At 38.5% G+C, this 11534-nt stretch overlaps 1 protein-coding gene across 1 annotated transcript; it reads right to left on the minus strand.

Annotated features, from left to right (window-relative positions):
- Nucleotides 1-593: 593 nt before the first annotated feature.
- Nucleotides 594-6818, minus strand: LOC105054906 (catalase isozyme 2). The gene is given in 8 exon segments (NM_001319913.1): nucleotides 594-914; nucleotides 1097-1190; nucleotides 1292-1359; nucleotides 1956-2045; nucleotides 2138-2914; nucleotides 3074-3351; nucleotides 5279-5375; nucleotides 6778-6818. Coding segments are annotated over 8 exon segments (1479 nt in total). The 5' UTR covers nucleotides 6793-6818; the 3' UTR covers nucleotides 594-854.
- Between the last annotated feature and the right edge of the window lie 4716 nt (nucleotides 6819-11534).

Genomic DNA, 11534 nt, shown 5'->3' on the forward strand with positions numbered 1-11534 from the left:
CTCCACGCGCTGCAATCTGGCCCAGGGGATGACGGGATGGCATTAGTGTTTTTGGGATGAAAGTGTAGCATTAAGCTCTCACATATCGTAGAACTCGCATTGATCACGAGAAACTAATGCTGAAGGCTCGGAGAACTCTTTGCAGGTAGATACATCGTAAATGCCTCTAAATGCATATCCATACTCTTAGAAGTTGTAATGGGGTTTGAGGCTGATGAGTTTTTTGGACCAAATGTTTGAAAGTCTGGAATATCTGCACGTAGAATAATCTCTTAGCAATGATTGTGTCATCCTTATTCAGAGGACTATAACTGTCTTTCGATGAGTAATTCCACCTAGATCAACAGGATTAAAGCAAAGGATTCCCTCTAACATGTTATGTTAGTAGAACAGGAATATTTCAATTTCTAAAAGGATATCAATACAGAGTCTCTCCAAATCAAGTCTGGTTACCCATATCTTTTTCATCCTTGGTTTGATCAATGGAGTTGAGACAGCATTTATGGCTTTGATCGTTCAATATATGGATATCGGCACCAAAATCCTTTGACATCAAATATCACCACATGCCACCATGCCACAAACAAGGTGCCTTTTTTTCTAGAAACAGGAAGATAAACCATGAGGTTATGTGGAATTTATGATTGGCTAGAAGAAAGCACTTCTTAGTTTTAGATTACAAGCAAAACCACGCACTTAAGATCCCATTTCGATTTACACATACAGCATCGTGCTAACATAATCCCATTTTTGACACAGTGAATACATTCAAGTAGCCTTATTCTCTGGTTTGGCATAGAAACATAACTCACTGCATAAACATAACAGCCTATGGCTTGGCATCTGCATCCTCATCACATGCTTGGTTTGACATTGAGGCGGTTTGCTACCTTCTGACCGAGCGATACATCACACTGCACCCACAAAGCAATAGTAAGGAATCAAGGCAGAGGAACTCCAGTATGCTAGTTTAGATCTGATCATTTTTTTAAGATTTCATTTCACATTGTTTTGATAGCTAATGGTAGTGGCAGTCCAAGCAACAGGGAGATATTCTTTCAGAGTGTTAGGATTGTGTCAGAAAGTGGAGCCTCACCTGTGTCAGATATGTGATCCAGATGCTACGGAGTTCATGGCTGACCTTTGGGTGTCCCAGTGACTCAGCCCATCGGCGAACGAAACGCTCTTGCCTGAGAAGAAGGTGAGGCAGTTCACATGTTAAAAAATTTGAGTATGTTATCACTTTGTTATGCATGCATTGGAAATGGATGGAGTGCAGCAATCACAGTACCGATCAGGCGCCCAGGAGCGGTATCTCTCCCCTGGTTGCTTGAAATCATTTTGCTTGGGGATTACAATCTGCATTGATCAAACAAATGGAGAGTATGAAATCAGGTGGTAGAAGACTTCTATATTATAATGTAAAGAAAAAGAAAGTTATCAGTGGAAAGCCAGAGGAAAAAAATCAGTTATTTCTTTTGGTTTCTTAGACATTCTTATTAGAAATTATCTTCGTTTCATTTATGTGTATCTTAATCATTTCTCTGGGGAAAGTTGGTAATTAGTTAGACCTTAGATCAGCAAAAGGCATTCCAGGAGAAATGAATGTCTATAGAAGCATTTTGTCACTGCCTATTTATGGGCAGAACAGATATCACTCTTCTGGAGATTAGCCAAACATGTTCAAAGAAATCATGCACTGCAAATTGGAACAGAATTTTGGATCCAGATTTTCTTATGTCTTAGATACTAAAATCAGGTTGCTCTGTTCTTTTTTTTTTTTTTCCTGAAGAAACGCAAAAAGAGTTGTACAAGCATAAAACCAACAGTGGCTGCCTTGTAGGGGCTAGACTAGGAACTGGAAGAGTTTCAAAACACCACCAAACAATGCAGTCATACTATAGCACAGAAGATCAGCAATATATCAGACTAGATAATTTCAAGAAGGACCTCACCTTCTCACGCTTGCCAGTAACGACGCGGGAAGGAATGGGGAACCTCTCTGCATGTCGAAGCGGATCATGCCTTGAAGGGAAGTAATCCACCTTTCAATCAAAAAAAATCAATCACCTCTTCAGTCCAAGAATAAAGAAGCAATAAGGAACCATCAAATGGAGACTAGATAGGAAAAGAGCACCTCCTCATTCCTCTGCATGAAGTTCATCAACCCATCAAACTGGTTGTTGTGGAAAGCACATTTCGGCGCATTCACCGGAAGCATCAAATAGTTCGGCCCGAGACGGTACCTCTGAGTGTCAGCATAGGCAAAGACTCTACACTGAAGCATCTTATCATCAGAGTAATAGATTCCAGGCACAACAAGCCCTGGGCCAAATGCTAGCTGCTCATTCTCTGCGAAGAAGTTATCGATGTTCCGGTTCAAGACCAGCCGACCGACCGGCTGGAGGGGCAAGATGTCCTCAGGCCAAGTCTTGGTATCGTCGAGCGGGTCGAAGTCATAGCGGTCCTCCTGATCAGGATCCATGACCTGAACATAGAGCTTCCATTCAGGATAATTCCCTGCAGCAATAGAATCATAGAGATCCTGAGTGGCATGGCTGTGGTTCTTGCCACCAACAACTGTTGCCTCTTCCTCCAACAAACAGCTCACTCCACAAGTTGGCTTCCAGTGGAACTTCACATAATGGACCTTTCCTTCCTTGTTGATGAAAGTGTAGGTGTTGACACCAAAGCCTTCCATGTGCCGGTAGTCCGTTGGAACACCGACATCATCGAAGAGGAAGAAGAAAGTGTGCAAGCTCTCAGGGTGATGCGACAAGAAGTCGAAGACCCTCCAGTACTCCTGGATGTGGGACTTGGGGTTTGGTTTGAAGGCATGGATCACGTCAGGGAACTTGATGCCATCACGAATGAAGAACACTGGGAAATTGTTTCCCAGGAGATCCCAATTGCCCTGAAGTGGATATAAGGCAATGGAACGGTAACATATGAGTTCTTTGAAACAACACTCAAGATATATATGACCGTTAAGTTAGTTATGTCAGAGACTTGAACAAAGCATGAACATGTTAGCTTGTTTATATTGATAAAATTTGGACTAGAAATGCATTACCTCCCTAGTGTAGAACTTGACGGCGAAGCCGCGAGGGTCTCGAATGGTCTCGGGGCTTCCCCGTTCATGAATGACAGTAGAGAAGCGAACGATGACCGGAGTTTGTACGCCGGGTGCCCGGAGAAAGTCGGCACAGGTGAGGTTGGTGACATCATGAGTGCATTCAAAGAAGCCTTTGGCACTGGCACCCCTGGCATGAACAACACGCTCTGGAATGCGCTCCCGGGCAAAATGCGCAATCTTTTCGATCAAATGGTAGTCCTCAAGGAGAATGGGTCCTGTTCAAAATGGAACCATCAATTAGATTGATACAGACCAAAGCTTGGAATTGCTTATTGATGCATAGGCCAAGAAAAAACCAAACTTTTAAGAGGCCATGACCATCTATACCTCCAGATATGCGAAGGAAATTGATGACCCGATCCAGGCTAAAATTAGGGCTATGGTGCCACTATTCCTCTGGGTTAGACAGGCCCGAGCATAATCTAAGTTCTAATTGTATCTCAAAATTATGGATCATAATCTGATACAACTACAAATAGAATGAAGTGGTATATGCTAAGCATCCTCCATTAACTATTGTGTCAAGCTGCCGATCGGGTTGTAGCCCAAGTGGAACAGGGCTTTGTTTTCATACGAAGGATTTGAATTCGAAATACGTGCATCTCAATTAAATGAGGGAACGGTGCCTTATGTCCTAGTCGATTGCACGAGAACACTATCTGATCCATTTGGTGGCTCGATTGGCACCGAAGTGACGTACTCACATGAAAATGAAGAATCCCCTCGACCCAGGCAGGGAGAACCAGCCACTTTGAGTATGTTGTGGTCGGGGTCTTGTGATTCCTATGAGTCGGCCGTAAGGCGAAAGTCATTCGTATTGAATATTTTTCGATAGAAGGAGCCCAAAGGGGATTGCTACACAGGTCACCCTCTTTCCTTTTTTTCTTACCAAAAAAAAAAAAAAAATCTATTGAGTCAAGCTGGCTTGGTAACCAGAACATTTTGTACCATATGAGCACATATCATGCTAATAAAGCATCGATGATCGCAGATCTGGAGATAGACGTATATCAAATAAGGCAATTTTATATATCCTATATTTTGTGCATTTGTGTGGTGAGAATTATTTTGTAAATGGTCTTAACTAAGTTGCTAAGAAGCTGGATATACACATACACACGTGTTGCTAATCTACATGTTTTTTTTTTTGGTAAGAATCTACATGTATTTTTAACATACATGCCATGGAGACATAAACTATCATAAGTCTGTTTGCATCTTTTGTTTTAATTGGCTTTGATAAATGTTATGGATCTCCACTTTGGCCTCAGTCAAATGCATCCTCGGCTCCGTTCAAACTATGAAAGATAGATACCGATCAGACCACGTATCCATAATGGATCTAAAGATTGCAGAACACACCATATTGTACTGGTAACGGCTGTTCCTGATCCTCAATTCATATTGAGGATCGCACCTCGGCTCCGAACGGACTATTCGAAGTCGTCCATGTATGAGCTACAGTCTTCCGATAGAATCTGTCTATCTTTTAAATTAGAAAAGTCTAAATAATTTTTTTTTTTTACGATCGAGTCTTTCACAAAAAAAAATAATTTTTTTGAATTAATTTACATGCAAAATTCAAAAAGCAATCGAAACTCTGAGACGTATACGACTTCAATTTTTTCTCTATAAATAAAAGTGTTCAGAAATTTTTAAAATAAATTTTTTATTCATATTTTTTTTTAATTATTCTCCATCTTCTGATTTTAACGTCAGAGAATTTTATCGAAGAACATCTCGATAAAAATTTTTTATAAATATTCGGATGAAGCTCCAATAGCATTATTTCAGCCACCTTCACTCCGGCTATCCATCCGACCTCTTGTGCAGAGATTGGGAGCAACAATAGGTATTTTGCCGGATTCAAAATTAGCCTGACATAAGCACCGATTTCTAAAGAAGCACATGGCTTTGCGATGCATTGGTTTATGGACAATAAATCTAACATAAAGTGCCTGACATAAATATTTTGCCAGATTCACAATTAGCCTGACATAAGTACCGATTTCTATTGAAGCACATGGCTTTGTGATGCATTGGTTTATGGACAATAAATCTAACATAAAGTGACGAGATGAATTCCACAGACAAGGTATACATATTTGCCAAAAAAAAAAAAAAAAGAAGAAAAAAAGGTACCTCTTGATCCAACAGTTAGTGCCTGGTCGTCGTTCCACACCGGTCCGCCAGCATTTGTGGTTGTATAAGCGGTGTCGAAAGCGCTTGAGGGACGAAACTGAAAATAAAAAAGAGCAAAATTCTCTCTCTTTACCACGGATAACCATTACCTCAAAAAAAGAAAAAAGAAAAAAGAAAAAAAAAAGTACCTGCAGGCTAAAATTAAAAATAACAAACTAAAAATTCGAGAACTTTCTTAAAAAGAAAAGCCCGACAACCTATAAAACTCGACATTTTTAAAATAAATATTATAAATTATTTAACTCCATCTGTCTTGAAAACTTATCAATGGAATTATGTCAGCCTTGTTGGTGGTGAGATCTTATCGTTATCACGACGTGTCGTAGATGCTACTTCTCAGCACCAGTCCTCAAGTGGCCGGCAGGTGGGGACTGACTCGAAGGAAGTAGTGACGTGTTGATGATTTTTTAAATATATCCCTGTTCAATTATTGTTCAATTCCCATTTCCCAACACCCACCGATACCATGGTTGGAAAAATAGGGCCATTTGGAAAGAGACAAAATATAGGATTATTTTATTCAGAATAATGTTTAGCGCATCCCAGCCTGTATGCCGACTACCATAGGTATAACACGTATTATAACCCCTTCTAAATCACATGACTGTACTCACTTATTCGTATCAGAGCTTGGATAACAAATCTACTCGCTCCTCTTTGGACGAGATCATGTATTAAATAAAAAATTTAATGATTTAGTATCAGATTACTCTCAGAAAATAATTTAAGTAGGGTTTATAAAAGCCAAAAGGTGTTGATGGCGTGTGGTTACTGCGTGGATCAGTAGGTTGACATGTACCCGTTGCGTATTATGTTATCAGCCCTCCTGTTCTATGATCTGATCTACGGTGTACCAACCGTCACTTAACCATATAAGTTGAGAAAATTATAAGTGAACAACTAGTTTTGGTCCTTCAGGTGTGACACATAAGATCGCACCATGGGAGAGGATGCTAACTTTAAAATGAATAGTCTACTTAAACATTCTCGCATGATAAAATATCTAAGAACATCATCCCTTATTTTGCTAATCATTATTTTATATTTTTTTTAATATTTATATTTTTTTCTTAGAACTATGAAATTAAATGAAACAAAGGCAGGATTAAATTATCAACATAGAAAATTTTGTCAAAATAACCAGTTGACACACTTATTAGCAAAACTAGTTTACCAAACCCGGTTTGCAGTCATCCCCAAATGTGCACTAAACTGGAGTGCAGGTAGCAGTGCCCTCAAGATATAAGTGAGAGAAGCAAAAGAAAGAGAACTGACACCACCCCTTCTTCAAGCTTGGAGTTGTGATCCCATTTTTATCTACATGCGGCAAGTGAGTTGGAGAAGTATGATGTGCTTCTTCAACACTTATCTTGTCCAGACAGGAATCCAAGCTTTCAAGTGAGAGGTTAGAAAGAAGAAAAGGTGGCACAAAGCTATACCTTGTAGGGGTCCATGGCTTCTTGGGACTAGAAGTAGTGAGCCTCCTTACACCCATTTCCCGTCTTCTCCAGGGTGTTAATATAATGTAAAGGTTGGTCTCCCATCACCACCCGGTTAGCTTTGCGTCTCAGTCTGGCGTCAGTGGACAGGAAAGGAGGAAAGATAGCGCAGTCGGATTGAATGGTCCATCCCAACAGCCCGACAGGAGACATACTGAAAGGTCGCATGTTGGTGGCCCGATCCAATCGTGGATGGTGGAATGATGGCACAAAATAACCGGACGTGTGCTTGATTTTTTTCCCACATGAAGATCTATAAGTTTTTTTATTATTTACGCACAGAAACACTAATCGGACAGCTGATTGAATGACCTCCAATGTGGATGAAACATAACGTATTTAAGCGGTGGAATATTTTTTCGAATTCATGGATTTATCCTCAGGATATATTGATACTAGATATATTTATTCAAGGGTCTGTAAAGTAGCTGGTCCAATAAAAAGGCAAAAAAAAAAAAAAACAGAAAAGACAAAAAACCAAGAGAATTATGGGTGGCCCAATGTGTCCCCTTTAATAAATAAGGGATGAATTGTGCATTTGCACCGTAGCTTGATCTAATCTTTTGTGTTACTAAGCTATTATACCTTCTGCTAATCTTTTGGATAAGACCTTATTTGTGATACAAGGACGTAATCCTTTTTGCTTTCAAGGTCCGTGATCGAATTACAAGACAACAGTCACAATAGTCCCCGGATAACACATGAGAAATTTTAAAAGCCACCAAAAATGATAATTTTCTTCTTGCTCTTGCAAGCAGTTAAATCTTGGACAGTTACGAGAAGCCAAAGATGCATAACATGTGCCACACTTTATTATTCATATGTCTAAAGTAAATATGGAGGTGCGTACGTAGTTCTCAATAAAATGTAGGGACATGTATGATGCATCATTGGCACCAATCAAGTGGTTGTAATTATATCAGAAAACTTTTTGGTCCAAAAATAACTCCAACGAATATTAAAATGCAGAGAAATTTGCATTACTACTTCGCACCCGCGACCATGCGAGAAGCCAAAAGAGGCTGAGAATTATAGCGGACCATGAACCTTCTCTTATCCCGGTACATGATAGTCCACACCCTGTAGGGGTCCAAGTTGAAAGTTCAAGGATTCCTCTAAGTGGAATGTGCCCCTGAGCACCAAAGACAGCTCATCGGATTCAAGCCGCTAATTAACTTTTCAACTTTTTTTTCCAAAAAAAAAATCTTTTACCAAGAAATACTTTCCAACTTTTTAACAATGAATTCAGTATCCTCACACTATTCCACGGGAATAATCTCTCAGTATCGAGTGGGTCACGTGGGGCTAGCTGTGATCTTATCTCCATGCTTGCAGGGTCACCTGACGACAAGTTTGATCAGATTCCAACTCAATTATTTCGGACCTACTCCATCACTTTACACCCCAATTATGTGGACCATATGTCGTCTAGCGTAGTAGGGTACAGTTTTTTTTTTTTTTTTTGATAAGAATAGTAGGGTACAGTTTGTTAAATGTCACAATGCACGATACCAGATTTACTTGCGTCCGTTTTTTGTTTTTAAACTCCCTGGTTGCGAGGAAAAGTTAATGGCTACGTGGGATGACGTGAAGTGAAGCCACAAGTTCAAGGCAAAGAAATTTGAAAAAAAAAAATAGAACATGCGTGACTGGTCCATGTATGGGAATTGTTTGTCGACAAGCCATGTTAAACTGCTCTAATCTGCACCAAAAATATTTTGTTGTTATTTTATTGTTTAGTGTGTGGAGGTGGGGGTTGGTGGTGGGGGTGGGTGGCTGGGAAAAATTGGCATTACATAGTTATAAATCACATAGTTGTCTAACTTGGCTTGGTAAGTTGATGGAAATATAACGAAATACATTGGAGAGGAGAGTTTTCAGGAAATTGAACCATGTGCTAGCATAGCCAATGGTCATAATCCTTGGGACAGATTTCAGCACATTTAATTCCCTACTTTCAGCCCATTCTTGAGATTAAATAGGTTAATTGCAAAACACATCAGGGCAGCCATAAAAGTATGAGGTGAGGAACTTGACAATAAGCATGTGACATGACAAATATCTTAGATTGCGCTGGAGACAGAAGGCTATCAATATACAGGAAGGATGCAGATTAATAGTCATTTTTTTGAGAAATACAGTAGGGATGTAGAGGTTTTGGAATCTTGGATCTCTCCCAAGTGAGGAAGGATGCCAGCTAACTGAGATAAGGTTGTTTGATGTTTGTATTCAGGGTTTCATTATCTAATTTGATAAATTTGATGCTTTCTTTCGTCATAAGTATGTGTTCTATTTTTCTAAAAAAATTCTAACGAGGAAGAAAAATATTTTCTAGTACTCCATGCAAGAAAATTAAAATAAAATATGGGATTGTCTAACTTATATTGTAAGTTTTTAATAATTAAACTAGAAATGTAAACTAAAGTCTTGCCCTTATAATTAAAGAAAATTAAAGAAAATAGAAATAGGTGACATGATAAGTATGGTCAGTGAAGTTATTGAAATTTGGTATCAACAGAGCTTGAGTCCTGCCTTCACTCAGTTGTCATCCAATTTTATCCATTCTAATTATCAAAAATACTAGATCTAAAGTTCATATATATATATATATATATATATATATAATGTGCAAAATATAAATAACATCATGCCAATTAGGCCAAAGAATATTTTTGCCTAAGCCGAAGATTTTGTTTTGTGGTTAGGATTTCAACCATTTTTAGGTGCATCTATTAACAATTTTGTTGACATCATGATAAGAATTTTGTGATCTTTTATATGATAACATGGCCTAAGGCCTACCAGAGCTAAGACACTCACTTTTTCTGTGGGAAAAATAAAAGTAGAGATATTAATATTTTATCAAATATTAATAGAATTAATATTTTTTTCTTTGGATTAATATTTTTTCTCTTTCAAAATAAGATATGAAAATATTGTGATATAAAAAGAAGGATATTATTAATATCTCATATTGGTTGTGAGTCAAGAAAAATTTTGGTTTATATAGAAAGAGATAATTCTTCTCATGTAAGATGTCTTTTGGATCGAAATTCAGAAAGATAAAATCGTGAGGTCTATGGGTCAGAGTAGATAATATCTCACATGTCGAACCATGAATTTTTGGCCACAACAGTGGCGTGTTAGGTAAGGGACCATCTCAAAAATTATGAAGTTTTTTCCATCCATATATGGATTTCTTCTTGATTGGAAGGCTATGTTGTGGCATAGAAGAGAAGATATCATTAATCCTACATTGATTGTGAGTCAAAGAAGACTCTAACTTATATAGAAAAAGACCGGTCTTCCCATATGAGATGCTTTTTGGATTGAAATTCAAAAAAATAATACCGTAAGATCTATGAAATAGAATGAAGAATACTTTACATAGAATCTCTCTTAGCAGCCATAGAAAATGCCATCAATCATTTTATGAAAAATGACTGTTTGACAATTTTTTGCTATCAAACACCCGAAAATATATGGTTTGAACAAAGGGCGTACACTGAAGGGGAAACCGGTGGGAAATGCGCATGCTACACGTCATAGCCTTGGGTTCGTGTGGAGGCCATGAAAAAAAATCTTTTCAAGCACGGCTCCGGTCTTATTCATGCATCAATGGCTTCCACTTATCAACTTTCGGATTTTTTTTCTTTTTTATTATTTTTTTTGGCACCGAGATCCAAGATCACGGTCACAATGAGAGCGACATGAAGAGGGGATGCATTCAATCCTTGGGCCTAGATGACACGTCCAACTATCTTGGGTCTCCACCCCCGTCGTCATCTCATTAGGCCAACAGGCTTCTTATCTTCTCACCGCTCCCCCACCACCTTTTGGATTGGTTCATCCGCATGTGAGTTCACAGTGCCAAGTTTTGCAGCATATTCAATCAATAAAAATCCAGTTCCTTTCGTCTTTTTCAAAACATGTGGAACCTTTGGTCAGACCTGATGGCATTACCGGACAAAGTGGGACGGGTTGGATTTGGGTGTGGGAGTATGATTGATTTGACTTGGAACAGAATTTGGAGCTAATTACGAATCCTTATGCCTGTGCAGGGAACTAGCTTAGCTCATCGGATAAGATAAAACCATCAATGCTGATGCGGAATAACTACATTGGTCAAGGTGATACGTTGAAAGCTACATCAAAGAGTCGTCAAAGTTAAAGCTAGAGGCTAGGAAACTTTGCTAGTATGATCTACTTGTCCCACAATCACGGTGATGATCGAAGAATTTGCCAGAAACTCAGCTCTTCTCTAGAATAAAATATATCCTGCGCTGTATACACTACATGGCCATACATCATGCCAATCATCAAGATATATTTATATGATCCCAATTCTATAGGATATGATCAGTAAGTTTTTGCATGTCAATCATCCTATCAAACCATTATAAGAATGAAAAAGAAAATACAAAATCATATCCTAATTGGGCCGACCAATTTAAATTTTTAGAAAACGCGCACTAGGAACTACAAATATTGTTCATATGCATATACTGCTTATAAATTTGTAGAATTAATCAAGAAAAACCAATGTCATAGAATCATAGCTATCTATCTTAACTAGAGGACGGTATAAATCATTCACCTATTACTACCTCTGTTACAATTTATGCTTCTAAAACTGGAGCAAAACTATTTGAATTGCCCATAGTTGGCATCGCAACAAGGATAAGAGCAGTTTGCTT

Source organism: Elaeis guineensis, chromosome 12, assembly GCF_000442705.2.
Source record: "Elaeis guineensis isolate ETL-2024a chromosome 12, EG11, whole genome shotgun sequence".
Taxonomy (NCBI): Eukaryota; Viridiplantae; Streptophyta; class Magnoliopsida; order Arecales; family Arecaceae; genus Elaeis; species Elaeis guineensis.